A 24,042-nucleotide genomic window follows, 5' to 3' on the forward strand; every position below is an offset into this window, starting at 1 on the left:
CATTAAACAGCTCACTTTAAGTCGCTGGGTCATCTCCATTAACACTGTAACACATGCAGACCCACGACAACACGATTCAGATATGAGACGTAAATCAAGTAAATCAGACAAACAGGACTGTTTTAAAGCATGAATTCAAACCCCAGAATAAGAAAGCAAGCAGCAAAACTTTATGTAAACAGGCAGAAGCACAACGTGCTGCTCAAAGCAGAAGCACAGAGGAGAGTTTAAACCTCAGTAAACACTGATCATGTGATTCAATAGGTTATTTCCAGCATTACAGGTAAAAACAGCTTCAGTTATATTGGTGGAAACTGACGCTGGTCCCAGATAACCTGAGGCGTTGCTCTTCAACCTGTAGATGTGGTTCAGCATTAATGGAGCTTCACATATTTGCTGGTTTGTGCACTAATAATTACTGAGGTCCCAGACTCTGCTTCAGTCCATCCAATGTCCTGCTCAGCATCTAATCAGAGTCCAGGTTTTAACGAGAGACACTTTCAGAACTAAAGTGCAGTTTAAAAACATATCTCACATGAAAATCACAATAATGATACTGTCAGTGGTCTTTGAGATTCATCATCACAGATTCTTTAGAAGTCTGTCTTCATTCAGGTTCAGCTCTGTGGAAAGGCATCGATCCTCCTCACAGAGAGCAGCGATCAGCAGTGAGCTGGCTTCACTTCCTTTTCGTCGCACCGTGTCGATCACGTCTCGTGCTTTATCTGCTCTGCTCTGCTGTGATCTGACTGATTCCATCTCTTGATCATTGATAACACGCTGCTGCAGGAGTTTATCCAGAAGTTTCTTTAAAACAGATTCAGACACTCTTTCAATAAACTGTGAGCGAACTGTGAGCAGCCTCTCAGCTGCTGGGACTCGGGCCTCAGCTGGGACACTCCTCATTAAGGTTTCTGTTCTTGGTGCTGAAGGAACAAAGATAGATAACAGACATGTAACAGGACGCTGACCTGCAGAAGAAAAGAGACTTAAGTATGATTTCAGTTAACTTTTATAAAATAACCTTGTAGCAGATGTTTGCAGGGTAGTTTCTGCTCTGGCATCTGGCAGGAACCTTACCTGGCAGGTAAACAGATGATTTCCAGGTTTCTGTCCCCTCTTGGTCTTTGACCATCAGAGTCACAATCTCTGGATTTGTAGTCAGGAAAACTTGAAATGTTGGATGGTAATTTGGGCCAAACTTTAAGCGAAATTGTGTTTGCTAAAAACCAACAGAAAGGTGCCGTTTTCATGACCAGTGGGTTATCCAGCTGTTTGATTCATGTCAGCATTTAGTTTGTAACTGCTGACTCACCTCTGGCTGTATCCTGCTCTCAGGGTCACAGTGGACACTGTACCTGTGACCGAAGCTGAAAAGACAGTCAGCAGGGGTCTCGATGTATTCAGCACCATGTCCTTGTTGGGCAGACACCTTCAGTCACAGGACAGTTTATTATGCTGTTAACATTAATAACTCTATTCTCCTGTAGGGCTCATTTAAACACATCAGGTGTAGAACATCATGTGTCTGTATGAATCAAAGATAAACAACTCTGGAGATAACACAGCTTTCCACAGAGAAAAAAAGCTCCAGGGTTTTATTTTTATCAGTGAAGTGTCAGATCTGACATTATGGGTCACAAACATCAAATGTCCACAGCTCGGGGTCATTACTGGGAGTGAATACTGAAGAGCAGTGATTGGTCAGCAGATCTGAAGGTGAATATGAGTACAGAAAAGTTAACTGGAGCCTGACCCTGTGGTCAGGTAATCAGGGAGGAGTGACCAGTAAACCTGTACATAACTTTAGTTAATCATCAGAAAACTGCTGAGAAATCATTTGGACTCTGTGGAGAGAACCACAGAGTGAAGATGATGAAACTGTTCACCTCTGACAAAGGGATATTTTCCTGCAGCAGAAACACATTGATTCTTCGAGGCCCTGTCTCCAGAGGTTGGAAGAACAGCAGAACTTGGCCATTTACGGGTTCCTCCATGTTCAGGAACCGCTTAAAGACATCCCAGATGAGGCCAAAGGCAGAGAGGTGAGGGACCTTCACAACCACATGGGTGGCAGTGATCTCCAGCGGCTCCAAGATGGTCATCCCATCATCAGAGATGTGGGCAACAGACAGCAGGCCGTCAACATGCAGCGCTGTCAGAGCAAAGAGCTTTTGATTCTGAGAGATCAGTTTTACTTTTCACCATATCTGAGAATTACATTTCCTGCAAACTACAAGTTCACTCCTGTCCAGTTTTGTTCTAAATAAACTCCATTATCGTTATTTGTATGACACTAAACAGTTCATATTAACTGATGATACTGAACACAATTCATCTTAACTGAGCATCACACAGTAACACAGATGTTTTCAGAGCATCAGTGATGATGGAGCTCACCCTCCTTTGTTTCACAGTGTGGCAGGTGGAGCTGACGGACAGCATCCTCAGAGCATGTGATGTTGAACAGCGGCCCTGCAGCTGTTTTTCCAGCTGGCTGAAGGAGGCTCTCATCCCATTGGACAGTCCGGTACAGCAGCTCCGCCTCCTGAGCCATAACAAACACCAGTCTGGTCAGAGTACACTGGAAAACACCTGGACCAGGACACCTGAACCTGTAGGACACAGAAGGGCTAAAGCACTCCAACCAGCCTGTATGACCTGAGGTCTGATGACCTCCAGCTGTATCACACGTGTCATTTCACATCATTACATACATGTTATCAGTCAAATGTGAAACTAGAAGCACCTGTAGGAGATTTGTGTGGATTCAGTTTGTACTTCAGGTGTGAAGCTTGATGGAGGCTGGAAATCAGAGAGGAACAACATCAGCTGTTTAAAGCACCAACAAACAAGTAAGCAGTGAAGAAACCACACAGAGTACACATCAGCAGTTATAAGTACATACATTTTTTTTTCAAGTTATGAAAATGATTTGTTATACATGTTTGTGGTTGTTACAGTAAAACATACAACTTTTTTCTACTCTGATTTTATGTTTTTGTCTGATTTTAGATCAATTGTGTTAATACAGTATGTCAAAATGAAAAGATAACTGTAAATTCAGACGTGAGGTTGTGCTGAAAACAAGGCGAGATAAACAGTTTTTAAAGGTGAAATGCAGAGGTAAAATCAAAAGTAGTCAAAAACGGCCAATTACACCCTGGACCCTGGAGGGTTAAACATTTTTTTAAAGTAACGCAATAGTTACTTTTCCTAGTAATTAGTTACTTTTATTATATTTTAACTCAGTTACTAACTCAATTATTTTTCTGAAGAAGTAACTAGTAACGATAACTAATTACTTTTTCAAAGTGACTTGCCCAATACTGCGTATGACACTGAATCTTAAACCTGATTGGATGTCTGGCCTGACTGATCTGCCCTGAGCTGTAACACACCTGACACAGTTTCTGTGCTCTTTTTTTGTTCCATGACACAATAATCAGATCCACGTGCTTTTCTCTTACCTTAATGAGCTCTGTGTCATCCTTAGACAAATCAAGCTGAGTGTCTAATGAGTCTGGATTCAGTCTGACCTCAGAGTCACCTGATGAGAGACAAACATCGAATAATTCAGGATTCCCTGGAACTCTAACTGGTGCTGTTTACCATCATGTTCATTTGTTAGTGGTTTTCTGATAAAATACAAACTGTTTGTGACGGATTTCTCTTGCTTCTTTAAGTACCCACTATCTTCTTCAGCTGCTGCCTTCTCAATCACTAAAACGATTTAAAATACTTTGACAAAAACCAGTAACTACAAAACAGATCCTCAAAAAAACATAATTTATAGATTTCTGCAGAATGAATTAAGCATAAACTAGCTTTTATAGGATATTTTATTAATGAAATAGTGATGAATGTGACACACAGTCTCAGTACTTACTGGTTTTGTCTCTGGAAGATTTAACTGTCTTGTTATTGACCCTGCAGAGAGCAATGTTAAAACACAACTGATTAATGGTGTACTAAGCCAAGCTGGAAAAGAAGAAGACAACAGACTTTACCACGACAATCCTCAGTGTGGATCAGTATATTATCAACCTCATGTCTGACCTGCAGTATCAGAACAACTTCAACATTATATTAATCTCCGCACAACTAAAACGTGGTGACTGACCTCAGAGTCTGTAGTCTATAATTTGGACTCTCCAGAAAACCACAGAGCTGCTGCACTCTGGAATCCTGCAGCTTGTTGTAACTCAGGTCCAGCTCTCTCAGATGGGAGGGGTTGGACTTCAGCGCTGCTGCCAGATAATAACAGCTGATCTCTGACAAACCACAGTCCCACAATCTGTATAAAGAATGAAAGATGTAAGTTTATTAGACAAAGTGCTTGAAATCATTCAGTGTTTCATCATCTGTTCGGAGCTGAAAAAGGTTCAGAATGTAGAAGTTTAGAAAATGGAAACTCCAAACAGCTGAAGCCAACAGGAAGCAGCTTCAAACAAACACAAGAGAAAATTTAGAGAAAAAAACAGTATAAAAACAGTAGCGATGATAGTGTCACTTATCATCTTCTGAACAACAGTCTCCAGGAGGAGGGCATATCCATATCCAAGTCTACAATAAGAGAAGACTGCATGAAAGTAAATACGGAGGGTTCACTTGAAGATGCAAGCCTTGTTTTTTAGTCTTCTTTGCTAAAAACATAGAAAAAAAGCCAGCACAGTTCTGGAAAAATATTCTTTGGACAGATGAAACCAAGATCAACCTCTAACAGAATGATGGCATGAAAAAAGTATGGAGAAGCAGTGATGGTAATAACTACTGAAGCACATCCAGTATAAAAGCTCAGGAATCAGCAGCTCCCACCTCGTTTTTTTTGAACAACTGTTTTTAGCTGCTGTGTTTTTGTGTTTCTGCAGACCTCAGACATCCTGTTGCTCCTAGAACTGAAGCTCTAAAGGGCTCAGCCTTTATCTCCAAGAAACAAAGCTGATCATAGAGACCCACCAGGTCAGCTGATCTGTGGACAGCACGAGCATCTTTAACTAAGTCTGAGAGGTGAGGTGAGCAGTCTTTGGAAGCCTTTACTGTCTGATAGTGATGTTTAAACGATGGCTCAGAGCAGGATTTTTATTATTATTTTGCTTTTGTTCTATTATTATGTTTAGTTTCTGCTTCAGAGATATTCTGTCAGGTATTCTCTGAAATGTTTCCCACTGTTGGACAAACTTTTCAAAGTTTCTTCATAAAGGAGATCTCCTGTGGAGTCCACCTGTGCACACACAGTACTACCAAACTCATCTCATACTGAACACACACACTTTATAGGAATCATCAGTACTTTGACTGTTTCTCAGGTTAGCTTCAGGTTAGCCATTTAGCATTTCTCCAGTCTGAGTCGCAGAGCGTCACATGATGTGACAGAAGCTGATTGGTCAGCTGCAGTGATGGTGGTGGAGCAGCATTAATGATGATGCTGTAGAACAACAGGAACACGGGGATATCAGACTGTTAGTGGGTTTAGTCATTCCTGCTGCACTGTTTGTCCTTCTTATTGAAGTGACCTGAGAGCTCACACTGTTCTCTGTAGAAATGATGTCAGTCTGACTCGTCACATGTTTGGAGGCGTGTTTGATGTTTGCTGTTCTGGAAACTCTCAGTGTCAAATATGGAAGATGCAAAGGAGACACGCTTCAGTCTGTATGGACCTGTTTCTGTACCTGCCACCATCATTCTACATGTTTGTACATCAGCTTATGATGTAGAAGAAGACTCTCCTGAGTTTCTCAAGAGGAGTCTTCTCCAAGCACGACATCCCAGTGTACTTCAGACCCAGCCACACACTCATACAAAAACTGGTTCATCCCAAAGACAAAACTCCTAAACACAAAATTAAACAACGTAGTGTATGCTGTACAGTGTAGTGAGGAATGCTCAGACCTCTACATTGGGGAGACCAAACGGCCACTTCATAAACACATGGCACAACATAGAAGAGCCACCTCCATGGGACAAGACTCAGCGGTTCATCTGCATCTGAAGGTCATTCTTTCACTTCCTGTTCCTGCTCAAACACAGTGGTGTTTCTGAGTAGCTTATCTGCTTAGCAATTTAATTAAAATCTTTTAGATACATTCCTTTTTCATAGTATAATCTTCACGTGCTTCATCTGAATCACCCTTTCTGTGTACTCACTACCTAATTTATAGCCAACGTATTCACTCACTGTCTCTGTACTGTTTCGCTAGCTTAGCTTAGCTCATAGCCGAGTCGTTAGCACCATGGCTACTTCACCTGTCCCTCCTGCACTTTCCTGCTCATTGTGTCAGATGTTTAGTTACTCCTCGGCCTCCTTTAGCAGTAATGATACCTGTAATAAATGTAGCATATTTGCAGCTCTGGAGGCCAGGATTACTGAATTGAGACTCGGCCGCACCCTTCATTCACCCGTAGCTAGCCAGGCCCCTGTAGCTGGTGCAGCCGAAGATAGCGTGAGGCCCCGCTAGCTGTTCCCCGGCAGACCCCAAGCAGCTGGGGAAAGAGGGCGGCTGGGTGACGGTGAGGAGGAAGCATAGTCTTAAACAGAAGCCCCAGGTACACCACCAACCTGTTCATGTGTCTCAACTGCTTTTTTCCCCACTCGGCACACACCCGCCGGGGTCAAACTCTGGTAATTGGTGATTCTGTTCTCAGACATGTGAAGCTAGAGACACCGGCAGCCATAGTCAATTGTCTTCCAGGGGCCAGAGCAGGCGACACTGAAGGAAATTTAAAACTGCTGGCTAAGGGTAAACGTAAATACAGTAAGATCATAATTCACGCCGGCAGTAATGACACCCGTTACGCCAATCGGAGGTCACTAAAATCAATATTGAATCGGTGGGTAACTTTGCCAAAACAATGTGGGACTCTGTAGTTTTCTCTGGTCCCCTCCCCAATCAGACCAGGAGTGACATGTTTAGCCGCATGTTCTCCTTAAATTGCTGGCTGTCTGAGTGGTGTCCCAGAAACGATGTGGGCTTCATAGATAATTGGCAAACCTTCTGGAGGAAACCTGGTCTTGTTAGGAGAGACGGCATCCATCCCACTTTGGATGGAGCAGCTCTCATTTCTAGAAATATGGACCAATTTATTAAACCCCCAAAATATGACTATCCAGAGTTGGGACCAGGAAGCAGAGTTGCAGTCTTACACGCCTCTCTGCAGCTTCTCTCCTCCTGCTACCCCCCCAAAAACCCATCTCCATTGAGACTGTGTCAGCTCCCAAACAGACAAAAAACAAACTAAAAACCAGCAACAAACAACTTAAACATAAAAAATCACAAAGAAAGAACAATACAGTATCCACATCTGAACCAAAGAGTAAAACAGTGAAATGTGGATTATTAAATATTAGGTCTCTCTCCTCCAAGTCTCTGTTAGTACATGACTTAATAATTGATCAACAAATCGATTTACTCTGCCTTACAGAAACCTGGTTGCAGCAGGATGAGTATGTTAGTTTAAATGAATCAACACCCCGAGTCATTCTAACTACCAGAAATCCTCAAGCACAGGCCGAGGGGGCGGTGTGGCAGCAATTTTTCACACCAGCCTATTAATCAACCAAAGACTAAGACAGACTTTTAATTCATTTGAAAGCCTGATGCTTAGCCTCGTCCACCCCAGCTGTAAAACTCAGAAACCAGTCTTACTTGTTATCATCTATCGTCCACCTGGGCCTTACACAGAGTTTCTCTCTGATTTCTCAGACTTTTATCTGATTTAGTGCTCAGCTCAGATAAAATAATTATTGTGGGTGATTTTAACATCCATGTAGATGCTAAAAATGACAGCCTCAACATGGCATTTAATCTGTTATTAGACTCAATTGGCTTCTCTCAAAATGTAAAAGAACCCACCCACCACTTTAATCACACTCTAGATCTTGTTTTAACATATGGCATAGAAACTGAACATTTAACAGTGTTTCCTGAAAACCCTCTGCTGTCTGATCATTTCCTGATAACATTTACATTTACAATAATTGATTACACAGCAGTGGAGAGTAGACTTTATCACAGTAGATGTCTTTCTGAAAGTGCTGTAACTAAGTTTAAGAATATAATCCACCCACTGTCATCATCTTCAATGCCCTGTACCAACATAGAGCAGAGCAGCTATCTGAACGCTACTCCAACAGAGGTCGATTATCTTGTTAATAATTTTACCTCCTCACTACGTACGACTCTGGATACTGTAGCTCCTGTGAAAACTAAGGTCGCAAATCAGAAGTACCTGACTCCGTGGTATAATTCTCAAACACGTAGCCTAAAGCAGATAACTCGTAAGCTGGAGAGGAAATGGCGTGTCACAAATTTAGAGGATCATCATTTAGCCTGGAGAAATAGTTTGCTGCTTTATAAGAAAGCCCTCCGCAAAGCCAGAACATCTTACTATTCGTCACTGATTGAAGAAAATAAGAACAGCCCCAGGTTTCTCTTCAGCACTGTAGCCAGGCTGACAAACAGTCAGAGCTCTACTGAGCCAACAATCCCTTTAACGTTAACTAGTAATGACTTCATGAACTTCTTCACAAATAAAATTCTTATCATTAGAGAAAAAATTACCAATAATCATCCCACAGATGTAATATTATCTACAGCTACTTTTAGTACCATCGATGTTAAGTTAGACTCTTTTTCTCCAATTGATCTTTCTGAGTTAACTTCAATAATTACTTCCTCCAAACCATCAACGTGTCTTTTAGACCCCATTCCTACAAAACTGCTCAAAGAAGTCCTGCCATTAATTAATGCTTCAATCTTAAATATGATCAACCTATCTCTAATAATCGGCTATGTACCACAGGCCTTCAAGCTGGCTGTAGTTAAACCTTTACTTAAAAAGCATCTCTAGACCCAGCTGTCTTAGCTAATTATAGGCCAATCTCCAACCTTCCTTTCATATCAAACATCCTTGAAAGAGTAGTTGTCAAACAGCTAACAGATCATCTGCAGAGGAATGGCTTATTTGAAGAGTTTCAGTCAGGTTTCAGAGCTCATCACAGCACAGAAACAGCTTTAGTGAAGGTTACAAATGATCTTCTTATGGCCTCTGACAGTGGACTCATCTCTGTGCTTGTCCTGCTAGACCTCAGTGCTGCGTTCGATACTGTCGACCATAATATCCTATTAGAGCGATTAGAACATGCTGTAGGTATTACAGGTACTGCACTGCAGTGGTTTGTATCATATCTATCTAATAGACTCCAATTTGTACATGTAAATGGAGAGTCCTCTTCACACACTAAGGTTAAATATGGTGTTCACAGGGTTCAGTGCTAGGACCAATTCTGTTTACATTATACATGCTTCCCTTAGGCAGCATCATTAGAAGACATAGCATAAATTTTCACTGCTATGCAGATGACACGCAGCTCTATCTATCCATGAAGCCAGGTAACACACACCAATTAGTTAAACTGCAGGAATGTCTTAAAGACATAAAGACCTGGATGGCCGCTAACTTTCTGCTTCTTAATTCAGATCAAACTGAGGTTATTGACTCGGCCCTGAAAATCTTAGAAATATGGTATCTAACCAGATTCTTACTCTGGATGGCATTACCTTGGCCTCCAGTAACACTGTGAGGAACCTTGAGTCATTTTGACCAGGACATGTCCTTCAACGCACATATTAAACAAATATGTAAGACTGCTTTCTTCCATTTGTGCAACATCTCTAAAGTTAGAAATATCCTGTCTCAGAGTGACGCTGAAAAACTAGTTCATGCATTTATTACTTCCAGGCTGGACTACTGTAATTCACTATTATCAGGATGTCCTAAAACTCCCTGAAAAGTCTTCAGCTGATCCAAAATGCTGCAGCAAGAGTCCTGACAGGGACTAGAAAAGAGAGCATATTTCTCCTGTATTGGCTTCCTTCATTGGCTTCCTGTTAAATCCAGAATTGAATTCAAAATCCTGCTCCTCACATACAAGGTCTTAAATAATCAGGCCCCATCTTATCTTAATGACCTTGTAGTACCATATCACCCTATTAGAGCACACTTCGCCTCACACTGCAGGCCTACTTGTTGTTCCTAGAGTATTTAAAAGTAGAATGGGAGGCAGAGCCTTCAGTTTTCAGGCCCTCTTCTGTGGAACCAGCTTCCAGTTTGGATTCGGGAGACAGACACTATCTCTACTTTCAAGATTAGGCTTCAAACTTTCCTTTTTGCTAAAGCATATAGTTAGGGCTGGACCAGGTGACCCTGAATCCTCCCTTAGTTATGCTGCAATAGACGAGGCTGCCGGGATTCCCATGATGCATTGAGTTTTTCCTTTCCAGTCACCTTTCTCACTCACTGTGTTAATAGACCTCTCTGCATCGAATCATATCTGTTATTAATCTCTGTCTCTCTTCCACAGCATGTCTTTATCCTGTCTTCCTTCTCTCACCCCAACCAATCACAGCAGATGGCCCCGCCCCTCCCTGAGCCTGGTTCTGCCAGAGGTTTCTTCCTGTTAAAAGGGAGTTTTTCCTTCCTACTGTCGCCAAAGTGCTTGCTCATAGGGGGTCATATGATTGTTGGGTTTTTCTCTGTATTTATTATTGTGCGATCTACTGTACAATATAAAGCGCCTTGAGGCGACATTTGTTGTGATTTGGCGCTATATAAATAAAATTGAATTGAATTGAATGAACTCTTTCGAGGATGCCAATGTTCACATTTTGGACAGAGAAGACAGATGGTTTGAAAGAGGAGTGAAAGAAGCATCTATGTCCACTGTGAACGACCACCTTTGAACATAGGCGGGGCTTACGACACCAACTGTCTGCCATCTATAATCCAGTTTTGAAATCCCTTCCCAGACGCCTTAACGCCCACTCACATCCTGGGCCTCAGGACCTCACATGATAGGGTGGGGCTAGGTTTCACCCGAAACCTTGGCTGATTGTGACCTGCACCTGTTTTCACACCTTGGCTCGTGTGATTAGGTAAAGGATCAATAGGGTGTCCATGTCCCTCTTGGGGGACACTCCCATTGGGCTTAAAATCTGGGACTCTCTACCATTTGCTCTTAGAACTGAAGAAGCTTCTCGGATAAGAGTTGAAACATCTTCAAGAAACTTAAAGAAGTCCAGACGCTTTTTTCTTTAAGCTCCTTAGACTACTCTTCACCTGCTTCATTGTCACTGTGTGGGCGGAGCTGCCTGAGCCCTGCCCACACAGAAATGAGAGAAAAAGAAGTCTCAGTTTTTAAAAGCTCCAAACTTCCAAATAACAAAACCAAAGAAGAAGAAAACAGACTTTACCATGAAGATCCTCAGTGTGGATCAGTATAATATCAGACTTATGTCTGCAGTTTAGTGTCAGCACAACTTTTACATCATATTCATCTCAGCACAACTAAAACATGGTGACTGACCTCAGAGTTTCAAGTCCACATCCTGGACTCTCCAGAAAACCACACAGCTGCTTCACTCCTGAATCCTGGAGGCTGTTCTTACTCAGGTCCAGCTCTCTGAGATGGGAGGGGTTGGACTTCAGTGCTGCTGCCAGATAATCACAGCTGATATCTGACAAACCACAGCCCTTCAATCTGTATAAAGAATGAAAGATGTAGGTTTAGTACACAAAGTTTGTGCTTGAAATCATTCAGTGTTTCATAATCTGTTCAGAACTGAAAAAGGTTCAGAATGTAGAAGTTTAGAAAATGGAAACTCCAAACAGCTGAAGCCAAAAGGAAGCAGCTTCAAACAAACACAAGAGAAAATTTGGAGAAAAAACTCTGAATTTTATTGATTTATACAGCGCCAAATCACAACATCAGTTGCCTCAAGGTGTTTTGATTTTAAGGTAGACCCTACAACTGAGAAAACCCCAACAATTTTATGACGCCCTATGATCAAGCGCTTTGCGACAGTGAGAGGGAAAAAGTCCCTATTAAAGGGTTGGGATTGGGGGGGACCAGGCATAAATATAACTTATGACTGAATGTAGAGACGTGTTTAAACACATAGTGAGTGAGAAACACTCAATGAATCATGGGAATAAATGCAGTAAATAAATGCATGAACAAGGTTTTTAGCATCTCTCAATAACATCTCCCAACATAGCAATATGTCGGATGACATCAAATATGTCATCCGACATATTTGTTTAATATGTGCATTGAAGGACATATCCTGGTCAAAAATTACTCCAAGGTTCCTCACAGTGTTAATGGAGGCCAAGATAATGCCATCCAGAGTAAGAATTTAAGATGGTGGCGCAGACACACGCAGCAGCTGCTCTCCGTCCCGACAAAACAGTGTTCCTGTCTTTGTTATGCTCTTTTTCACAAAAATGCTCATACAGTTGTGAGCTCCTGCTCAAAATCAACAGAAGCAAATCCACTAACTTTTCACACATGGAAGAGCTACGAATCACACTGAGGAACTGCGGACTGCTTCGGAGGCATCTATCATCAGCGGCCCCCGCTACTAGATCTCGCTCACTGTGGAAACGTCTTAGGCGGTGCGAGAGGAGACAGAAGAGGGGTAAGCACGGAGGCATCTGGAGTAGGCTAGCAACTAATCCACACAAACCCACTATTCCCACCATCGTATTGTCCAAAGTGCGCTCCTTGGACAACTGGATCATGTACGCTTACTTCAGTCCACTTTGAAGTCAGTGAGGGAGTGTTGTGTTTTCGTCTTTGTGGAAACTTGGTTTAACAATAACATTCCCAACAGTGCCATTCAACTCAACTGGCTAACAAGCTTTCGGGCAGACAGAGCTCTTGCCGAAAGGGGTAAGACTCGCGGAGGGGAACTCTGTGTTTACACCAATGCCTGGTGTCGTGACGCTGTTGTGACTTGCAATCACTGTTCAGCTCTGCTGGAGCTTATGATCATCAAGTACAGACCATTCTACCTAATGAGGGATTTCCCAGCCATATTGTTTTTTGCTGTCTATATCCCTCCCTGCTCCAAAAATAACAACAGGAGTGAGGCACTAAATGAACTGTATCAGCATGTCAGTGAGCAGCAGACGGCCCACCCAGATGCTTTTCTCATTCTAGCGGATGATTTCAATCATGCAGACCCAAAGACTGTGCTTCCCAAACTGCATAAACACATCAAATTTCCCACTTCGGGAAACAACATTTTGGACAATGTTTTCACCACCCAGAGAGGCGATTACAAAGCCCTCCCCCTCCCCCACCTTGGTGCCTCTGATTACATCACTGTTATGCTAATGCCAGCATACAGGCCCCTGGTCAAAGTCACCAAACCAGTTTGTAAGCAGGTACGTGTGTGGCCAGAAGGGTCCTCAGAGGCACTGCAAGACTGTTTTTCCACCACAGACTGGGAGATCTTTAAACAGGGCACCACACATGACAACACTATAGACCTTCAGGAATATACAGAAACTGTCACTGTCTATATCTCAAAATGCATCGATGATGTCACAGAGACCAGGACTATCACTGTCCAGGCCAATCAGAAACCATGGCTCACAGATGAGGTCTACAGGCTCCTGAGGGTGAGAAATGCAGCCTTCAGAGCTGGGGATGAGGTGAGCCTAAGAACAGCAAGGGCAAACCTGTCACGTGGCATCAGAGAGGTGGAAAGGCAGCACTCCAGGAGGATTTTGCAAAGCTTCAGTGACAGCAGAGATACTCGGAGGCTGTGGCAAGGAATACAAACCATCACAGTCTACAAGCCCACTCCACAGACAGCTGTCAGTTCCACCTTTTTACCAGATGAGCTAAACAAATTCTGCGCTCGCTTTGAGGCACAGAACTACACCCCTGCACAGAAGACTGTGCTGTGGAGCTCACAGATGTCTCCACAGACATCTTTAATACATCACTGAGCCAGGCTGTCGCTCCCACAGGCCTCAAAGCCTCCACCATCATTCTTGTATCAAAGAAGTCATCGACTACCATCCGGTCGCACTCACCTCATCATTATTAAGTGCTTTGAATGGTTAGTCATGCATCAAATCAAGACATCTCTTACCCCCAACCTGGATCCATTTCAGTTCGCATACCGGTCAAACTGCTCGACTGATGATGCAATTCCAACTGCCCTTCACTCAGCCCTCACACATCTGGACACTAGAGACTCATACATTAGAAAACTTTTCACAGACTTCAGTTCAGCATTCAACGCAATCATTCCCCAGCAACTCATTCACAAACTGGATCTGCTGAAGATCAGCACCTCACCGTGTAACTGGCTGCTGGATTTCCTGACAGGAAGACAGCAGACAGTACGGGTCGGCAGCAACACCTCCAGCACAAGAACACTGAATACGGGGGCTCCCCAAGGATGTGTGTTGAGCCCCCTTCTCTTCACTCTGGTGACCCACGCCTGCACACCATCACACAGCTCCAACCTATTCATCAAATAATTCACTCCCTGCTCTCACACACACGAACTCCAGACCTGCATCCACCGCTTCCCTCAGAACCCCCGACCTCCTCCCAGACATACAAAACTCTGAACCTCCACCATCTCCTTTTCACTGACTGCCCCACCCCCACCTGCACACAAACTCTTGCTCACAAGCACTGTGATTGTGTTGGACACTGTTGTTTATGTAAGATTTTGTATTGTATTGTATTGTGTTGTACATAAGACCTGCTGAGCACTGTCGGAGCATTGCATTTTCAAATTCCTGTATGACCTGTACATGTGGTTTTTGACAATAAAGCTGACTTTGACTTTGACTTTGAATCTGGTTAGATACCATATATCTAAGATTTTCCGTGCCAAGTACAATAACCTCAGTTTGATCTGAATTTAGAAGCAGAAAATTAGAGGTCATCCAGGTCTTTATGTCTTTAAGACATTCCTGCAGTTTAACTAATTGGTGTGTGTTATCTGGCTTCATGGATAGATAAAGTTGGGTGTCATCTGCATAGCAGTGAAAATGTATGCTATGTCTTCTAATGATGCTGCCTAAGGGAAGCATGTATAATGTAAACAGAATTGGTCCTAGCACTGAACCCTGTGGTTTGTGGTGTGGTGCATCAGTATAATATCAGACTTATGTCTGCAGTTTAGTGAAGGCATAACTTCCACATCATATTCATTTCAGCAAAACTAAAACATGGTGACTGACCTCAGAGTTTCAAGTCCACATCCTGGACTCTCCAGATAATCACACAGCTGCTTCAATCCTGAATCATGCAGGTTGTTCTTACTCAGGTCCAGCTCTCTCAGATGGGATGGGTTGGATTTCAGGGCTGCTGCCAGATAATCACAGCTGATCTCTGACAAACCACAGTTGCTCAATCTGTATAAAAAATGAAAGATGTAAGTTTATTAGAGAAAGTCTGTGCTTGGAATCATTCAGTGTTGAAGAATGGTCCGAATGTAGAAGTTTATGTCAGGGCCAGGAGGCTCATCCGTGCAGTGGACTCAAAATCAAGCAATACAGAGATGGAACTGAACTTAACAAAAGGCAAGCCTCTATTGTGGCTGTTCACACACATAACCAAACAAGAACATAAACTAGATGAGAACTTACAAAAAAGCCTAAACTGGGAAAAACTAAATGAGGGAAAACCTGAAATACCTGAAAATACCTGAAAGTGTGGGCCACGGAGACATGGAGATAGGGGACAATGAACAGAGGGAAACTGACACAATAAATACACACGAGGGTAATTAGGGAGAATGGAAACACATGGGAAAACGGCTGAGACGAATAGACCTAACAACACAGAGGAAGCAAAACTAAACACACTGGACACAGGACATGACACTGTCAAAGTATAACAGCAAACACTAAGACGCAAATTAATTAACACAACTTGACACAGGAGCCAGGAGGAAGGAGACGCTCAGGGAAACCAGACGGACGTAGGAGATAATGGGAGGTTAGGGTTAACCCTTGGCCTTAAGGGAGTTAAGAAACAGAGAGAGGGAAAGAGAGACGTGGTGGGAGAGAGAGAGAGGGAGAGGGCAAGTGACCTCGAAGGGAGAGAGAGAGCAAGAGAGAGAGAGACATGACAGGCTGGGGAAACATACATGAAAGCTATATACAGACTGGGGAGACAAAAAATGAAACATAAGGAGGAGAACGTAAACAGGAAAGAGAGACGAGACACAACGACACAACACTGAGAGCGTAACAAACTCGGACAGGAAACAGGGAATGACACGGACAAGAAAACATGGGCTGGGAGTACAATCAACTTAGCAGGAAAAACCACGACAAAACTAAATAATTTAAAACTAAAACATTACAACACAAAGAAATCAGAAAAACACCATAACTCAGAATGCTGGGTTGAATGACCCAGAACCATAAAAGTTTAGAAAATGGAAACTCCAAACAGCTGAACCCAACAGGAAGCATCTTCAAACAAACAGAAGAGAAAACTGGAAAATTAAACTGTGAATTTTTCACATTAAAGTTGTACATTTCTCATAAAAACATGAAAAAGACTTGAACAGGTCATGTTTATCATTAGGAACCACATGGCTTCACTTTTTTTTTTAACCTGTCCCGTTTGGTTCTTTTGCCATCAGAATTATTGTCTAAAGGTGAAGAGAGATGCCCAACGGATTTACTTTACCAAATGGACCATCCCAGCCTTGCCGTAATGGTCCATCTGATTCACCTTTTATTGTTTATTTTATTTTCACTTGCTGAATACGGGACAGACTTGACTGGTGGAAAGAAATGGGAGAAAGAAAGGGAAAAAAAAAAAAAAACGTGAGAAGAGGGACGGGAAAAAGGGCAAAAAAAAACAAAAACCAACAGAATAAGCAGACAAAAATACATATCGATCACCTGGATCACCTGTTGAGAAAGAAAAAGAAAGCAAGCAGAAGAAGACGAGAGTAATAAACAAGATCACAATGATATATGTGAATATGACAGTAAATACTAAATATTAAACATTATGGTGCAACACGTGAGATCGACAGCGCACAGTGTGCTTTGAGGTAGGAGCCAAAAAGGGTGTAGTTTGTGTGTGTGAGCACCCGTGTGTACACCTGTGAGCATGAGCGCTTGTATTTAAAAGGTTCCTTCATGTAATGATCTGCTAGAGGGTGTGGGGGCCACAGCCCCGTCCCTCCAGGGCATGAAGCAGGTATGGAGGAGATCAAACTCCAGACATCCAGAGGCCCCCAGAACACAAGAGACCAAGGAAGACCAACAGAGGGGCAGCCGCGCCACTATCCCAGAAAGAGCTGAGGAGAGTCCCAGATGAGGGGTCACTCAGCAGCCGCGGAGCAGAAGCCAGGGGGGGTTGCAGTGATGTGCCCGTGAGCTCCGTCGGCAGCCAGCTGTGCCTGAGTGACCGAGCCCCGGGCCGAGAGGCCGAGGGCACCCCATCCCCGAAGTGGCCCGAGCGAGCCCCAGGCTCCAGGCCCCGATAAGCAGCCGCCAAGGAGTGAGCCGGTGGGTACCTGGGCGCCACCCCGGACACAAAGAACCACCAATGCACCGATGTCTGAGGGCGTCTGCCACCGGCAGGGGAAGTGGTGGGGGGAAATGGGCCTCCAAACCTTGGAGGGCCTGAGATGTCCCCAGAGAGGTGGGGTCTGATACCCAACCTGACATATAGACACAGACAAACAGGCACACACAGATACAAACATCCATTCCCACCCTCATGCTCTCAACACTCACCCAACGTGGAGACAGACATAGAGAGACACTGTACACACAATCACACTCCCCAAGCGCACTCTAAGCCCCGGGTCTAGGTACCCTTGCCCCTGGAGGGGAAACTGCGCCCAGACCCAGGTGGTGTTACCCTTTTCCCTGCGGTGGGGAGAAGCAGACCGCCCGACTCCGCAGCAGCAGGGAGGCCCCACATTCCAGACCCCAGTCAGACGGCCAACTCCTCCTCCTAGCCCCCCGCTCCAGCAGGTCGCAGAGAACGGGGTGTAGGAAGACCCAAACCTCCCTCCACCCGCTCATATGTAGTGTTGATGTATGTGTGTTCTAAGGTGCATTTAAAACCCAGGAGGGCATGGAGGTACCTGCCAGAGCAGCAGGTAAGCGTATAGCCCCTCCTGCTAGCCCTCAATGTCTACGTGTATTTAAAATTGAGAGGTGGGCAGCGACGCCATGGGGTGAGGTGTACACCCTGATGGTGATTGGAACGTGTAGCGTGCCCACCCCAAGATCCTATATGTATGTGTAATGAGAGTGTGAGTAATGTGAATGTCTAAGTTGTGGGATAAAATTGAGGCAGAGGCAGCCAGAAGGGGACAAAGGGGGGGGATGTCTCCTCTGCACCCTGGTGACACACCTTTACCCCAAGGCCCTGCATGTGTGGGTGATTGTGGTGGAGTGGGATGGCTTCACATGGCTTCACTTTTAAAGGTGAAGTTGGAAAGAAATGGACATATTTGAAGCCCAATAGAACCTTTTTCTAGTCACACTATTAAAGCAGACAAACTACAAGCTCATTTTCAGTTCAATTCAATTTTATTTATACAGCACCAAATCACAACAACAGTCGCCTCAAGGAGCTTTATATTGTAAGGTAGACCCTACAATAATAGATACAGAGAAAAACCCAACAATCATATGACCCCCTATAATCAAGCACTTTGGCAACAGTGGGAAGGAAAAACTCCCTTTCAACAGGAAGAAACCTCTGGCAGAACCAGGCTCAGGGAGGGGCAGCCATCTGCCGTGACCGGTTGGGGTGAGAGAAGGAAGACAGAACAAAAGACATTCTGTGGAAGAGAGCCAGAGATTAATAACAAGTATGATTCAGTGCCGAGAGGTCTATTAACACATAGTGAGTGAGAAAGGTGACTGAAGAAGAAACACTCAATGCATTGAACTGAAGATGGCGACAAGAGCAGTCGCAGCGGCCCGGCACTCTCCACAACTTAAAGGCTTTCTTTTTATTTTGTGTATCTTTATTTCACTTTTCCTCTGATTAGCAGGAGCACGTGTGCAGTACAGTAAAGCTGAAATGCTTTTGGTTCTAAACCACAAAAACCTGCACACTTTTGCCGACAAGGACTGGGACTCAATCCCCCCTGAGATCTGAAGGAACACGGACTCTAATTTCACTATACCACAGCTGAAGTGGCGTAGGCAACAGAGGCACAAGAAACAGAAGAGGGGGAAGACAGCGGGGCTGAGGGCTAAGCTAAGTGCCAACCCACACAGACCGGCTATTCCAAGTCTCTTCCTCACCAACTCACGGTCACTAACCAACAAGATGGATGAGCTACGACTGCAGATCACCTTGCGCTGTTTGTATTATTGTGCAATGATCTTAACAGAGACTTGGCTGGACTCTTTTACCCCGAACACTGCGATTGAGCTCGCAGGCCACACTACATTCAGAGCGGACAGGAACAAAGAGTCCGGTAAAACACGCGGAGGAGGTCTGTTAGTGTATGTGAACAATAACTTGTGTACCAACACCACAGTTAAAGTCGTCCACTGCTGTCTGGACATAGAGTATATGATGGCACAGTGTAGACCCTTGTACTTGCTGAGAGAGCTCACAGCGGTCACAATAATAGCGGTTTATGTGCCTCTGCAAGCTAATGCTAAGCTAGCCATGGAGCTGCTCCAGCGCACCATTAATAAACAGCTAACAACGCACCCGGACTGTGCTGTGATCGTGGCAGGAGATTTCAACCATGCAAATCTGAAATCTGTCCTGCCTGGATTCTTCAAAAACTGTGAGCTTTCCAACGAGGGAAAATAACACACTAGACCAGGTCTATACAAACATTCCAGATGCTTACAAAGCCACCCCCCCCCCGCCTCATCTCGGACTCTCTGATCATCTCTCTCTGTCCCTGATCCCTGCTTATAAACCTCTCATTCAAAGACAAAGACCATCTGTAAAAACAGTACAAGTGTGGACCACAGAAGCCACCACAGCCCTACAGGACTGTTTTGACAACACAGTTTGGAGTATATTTGCAGAAGGAACAGACTTGGAGGGCCACATATCTGCCCTACTCTCATACATCAACTTCTGTACTGAGAGTGTAACAACAACAAACACTGTTAAAGTGTTCCCAAACCAGAAGCCATGGCTCAACAGTGAGGTGCGAGCTCTACTAAGAGCATGTGACAATGCCTTCAAATCAGGAGACCAACAAGCCTACAAAGAGGCATGCCAATCTCTGCTTAAAGACAGAAAAAAAAGCCAAGCGCGAATACAAACAGTGCATTGAGGAACACTTTAACACAAACAACTCCAGAAACATGTGGCAGGGGATCAAGACACTCACTGGCTACAAAGACAATCACATGCAAACAAACTCTCCGGACATCACCTTACCTGACACCCTAAACCAGTTCTTTGCCCGCTTTGACCAACAAAACAGGGACACCATCACCCATCCTGCTATTTCAGAGAGGGACAACACCCCCCCCATTCCAGCTGGAGCAGGTCAGAACTTCACTGTGCAGAGTCAATGCTAGGAAAGCACCTGGTCCTGACGGTGTAGCAGGAAGAGTGCTTAAAGCATGTGAAGACCAACTAGCAGAGGTCTTCACCACCATCTTCAACCTCTCACTGTTACAGTTTGTAGTACCATCCTGCTTTATGTCACCCACCATCATTCCAGTGCCCAAGAAAAACACTATCGAATGACTATCGCCCAGTTGCTTTAACACCCATAATTGCCAAATGCTTTTAGAAACTCATCATGTTGCACATTAAAGCTGTCATTTCTGCAAACCTCAATCCATACCAGTTTGTATACAAGGCAAACAGGTCGAAAGAGGATGCCATAATAACAGCTCTTCACACAACCCTCACATATCTGGACAGTAGTAACACTTATGTGAAAATGCTGTTTGTGGACTTCAGCGCCGCCTTCAATACAGTTCAATTTCTTGTACTTTCCCAGTACTTTCTCAGGAAGCTGCATCAGGCCCAGTTACCCCAAGGACTGCAAATTAACTTCTACCGCTCCACCATCAAGAGCATTCTGACCTAATGCTGTACACTCTGGTTCAACTGCTGTACTGTGTAGGACAAGAGAAAACTGCAGTGGGTGGTGAGGGTGGCAGAGCAGGCAATTGGCACTTCACTAACCCCCTCAGAGACATTTATACTGGCAGACTTCAGCGGAAAGCCAGTATCATCACCAAGGACCCCTGGCATGCTGGACACTCACTTTTTTCCCCCTTCCCTCTGGTAAATGCTACATGTCGATCAGGTGAAAGACAAACAGACTCAATAGAAGTATCTACCCACAGGCCGTCAAACATGCCCTACCTCCACCCTGACTGAAGGTTAATTGTGCTGTTAACATTCATGGACATCCATCCATCTTCTTCTGCTTATCTGGGGCTGGGTCGCGGGGGCAGCAGCCTAAGCAGAGAAGCCCAGACCTCTCTCTCTCCAGCCACCTCCTCCAGCTTATCCGGGGGAACACCAAGGCGTTCCCAGGCCAGCTGAGAGATATAATCTATCCAGCGTGTCCTGGGTCTGCTTCGGGGCCTCCTCCTGGTGGGACATGCCCGGAACACCTCACCCACTAGGTGATAGTCTTTCCTTTCCAGGACCCTGGCATAGACTTTCCCAGGGAGGCTGAAGAGTGTGATCCCCCTATAGTTGGAATCCAGAGCCTTCAGGAATTCAGGGCGGACCTCATCCACCCCAGGGCCTCTGCCATCAAGGAGTTGTTTAACTGCCTCAGTGACCTCACCCCTGGAGATTGGCGGGTCATCCCCCTCGTGCCCAGACCCTGCTTCCTCCACAGAAGACATGCCAGTGGGATTAAGGAGGTCCTTGAAGTATTCCTTCCACTGCCCGACAATTTTCTCAGTTGAAGTCAGCAACGCTCCACCAGCACTATACACAGTGCAGGTAGAGCACTGCTTTCCCCTCCTGAGTTGGTTTGCCAGAATCTCTTCGAGGTAGTCTGAAAGTCTTTTTCCATGGCCTCTCCGAACTCCTCCCAAACCTGAGTTTTTGCTTCAGCCACTGCCCGAGCCACGTTCTGCTTGGCCTGTCGGTACCTATCAGCTGTCTCCAAAGTCAGGCTAACCAAGCCCGATAGGACTCCTTATTCAGCCTGGTGGCTCCCTTCACCTCTGTTGTCCACCATTTGGTTCGGAGGCTACCATCATGACAGGCACCAACCACCTTGCGGCCACAGCTCAGTGCAGCGGCTTCGGCAATGGAGGTGCTGAACATGGTCCATTCAGACTCAATGTCCCCAGTCTCCCTTGGAATGCTGTTGAAGCTCTGTTGGAGGTGTGCGTTGAAGATCTCGTGGACTGGGGCCTCTACCAGGCATTCCCAGTGCACCCTCACTATACGTTTAGGCACACCAGGTCTGTCCAGCGTCCTCCCCCGCCACCTGATCCAACTCACCACCAGGTGGTGATCAGTTGACAGCTCACCCCCTCTCTTTACCCGAGTGTCCAGAACATATGGCCACAAGTCTGGTGATACGATTACAAAATCGATCATCGACCTGCGGCCTAGAGCGTCCTGGTGCCACGTTCGAACATGGTGTTTATGGCCAAACTGTGGTTTGCACAGAAGTCCAACAACAAAATACCGCTAGGGTTCAGATCCAGGAGGCCATTCCTCCCAATCACACCCCTCCAGGTCTCATTGTTGTTTCCCACAAGAGCATTGAAGTCTCCCAGTAGGACAACAGAGTCCCCAGGTGGAGCACCCTCCAGCACCCCACCCAGGGACTCTAAAAAGGCTGGGTACTCTGAGCTGCCACTTGGCGCATAAGCGCAGATGACAGTCAGGACCTGTTCCCCGACCCGATGGTGCAGGGAACAAACTCTCTCATCCACCGGGAAAAACCCCAAAGTACAGCAAGCCGAGGGGATACTAGAATACCCAGCCCACCGCCTCTCACCAGGGGCAACTCCAGATGGAGACAGAGTCCAGCCCTTCTCCAGGAGACTGGTTCCAGAGCCCAAGCTGGGCACTGAGTTGAGCCCAGCTATATCTAGCCGGTACCTCTCAACCTCACGCACAAAGTTACGCTCCTTCCCCACCAGAGAGGTGACATTCCATGTCCCAATTGCCAGTCTTGGCAGCCGGAGATGGGTCTGCCAGGGCCTCCGCTCCTGGCCGTCGCCCAGCACACAATGCACCCAACCCCTACGGTGCCTCCTGCGGGTGGTGGGCCTGCAGGAGGATAGGCCCATGTGACTTTTTCAGGCTGTGCCCGGCCGGGCCTTATGGACTAAGGCCCAGCCACCAGACACTCGCCCTTGGGCACCCTCCACGAGCTTGGTTCCAGGGGCGGGGAGGGCCTGCCCCTCCCTGCCCCAGTAACCCTATCCGGGCAAGGTGTACTGTTCTCTTGGTTTTCTTCTAATAGGGGTCTTCATTCATGGATATTTACACTGCGTTTATAAACTGTATTTATTATAGTAGCAACCAGCATTCCTACCCCTTACTCAATGTGCAATACCACTGATCACATTGCACCTTATACTGCACTGATCACTCAACTGCTCCTTAAATGGCATATATATATGTGTGTGTGTGTGTGTGTGTGTGTGTGTGTGTGTCTATTTTGTCTTCTTTTCCTATCCTAAAAGAATCTGAATGTAAATCTACATGCTGCCAATGGAGAGATGCCAAACTGTGTTACATTGTTCCTGTAACAGTGACAATAAAGATTCTATTCTAAATTCTAACTCTAAATGCATCATGGGAATCCCCCAGCATCCTTCACCTATTGCAGCATAACTACAGGAGGATTCAGGGTCACCCGATCCAGCCCTAACTATATGCTTTAGCAAAACGGAAAGTTTGAAGCCTAATCTTGAAAGTAGAGATAGTGTCTGTCTCCTGAATCCACACTGGAAGCTGGTTCCACAGAAGAGGGGCCTGAAAACTGAAGGCTCTGCCTCCCATTCTACTTTTAAATACTCTAGGAACAACAAGTAGGCCTGCAGAGCGAGAGCGAAGTGCTCTGATAGGGTGATATGGTACTACAAGGTCATTAAGATAAGATGGGGCCTGATTATTTAAGACCTTGTATGTGAAAAGCAGGATTTTTTTTTTTGAATTTTTTTTTTTCCTGCTAATCAAGTAAGCCTGGGAACAATTTCCCTGCAGTGTGCTGTGTCTATGACAACTTTGTTTTACTTCCATACACCTTAGTCTTT

The 24,042-nt window shown here is 45.0% G+C and overlaps 1 protein-coding gene across 1 annotated transcript; it reads right to left on the minus strand.

Moving 5' to 3' along the window:
- Nucleotides 1-148: 148 nt before the first annotated feature.
- On the minus strand, nt 149-4,182 carry LOC116335275 (NACHT, LRR and PYD domains-containing protein 1b allele 2-like). The gene is made up of 10 exons (XM_039617387.1): nt 4,124-4,182; nt 3,890-3,930; nt 3,655-3,723; nt 3,471-3,550; nt 2,750-2,805; nt 2,401-2,615; nt 1,890-2,155; nt 1,316-1,432; nt 1,081-1,222; nt 149-926 (listed from the first exon to the last, which is right to left on the minus strand). Coding segments are annotated over exons 2-10 (1,290 nt in total). The 5' UTR covers nt 3,891-3,930; nt 4,124-4,182; the 3' UTR covers nt 149-582.
- Nucleotides 4,183-24,042: the final 19,860 nt, after the last annotated feature.

This window comes from Oreochromis aureus, linkage group 9, assembly GCF_013358895.1.
Source record: "Oreochromis aureus strain Israel breed Guangdong linkage group 9, ZZ_aureus, whole genome shotgun sequence".
NCBI classification, from domain to species: Eukaryota; Metazoa; Chordata; class Actinopteri; order Cichliformes; family Cichlidae; genus Oreochromis; species Oreochromis aureus.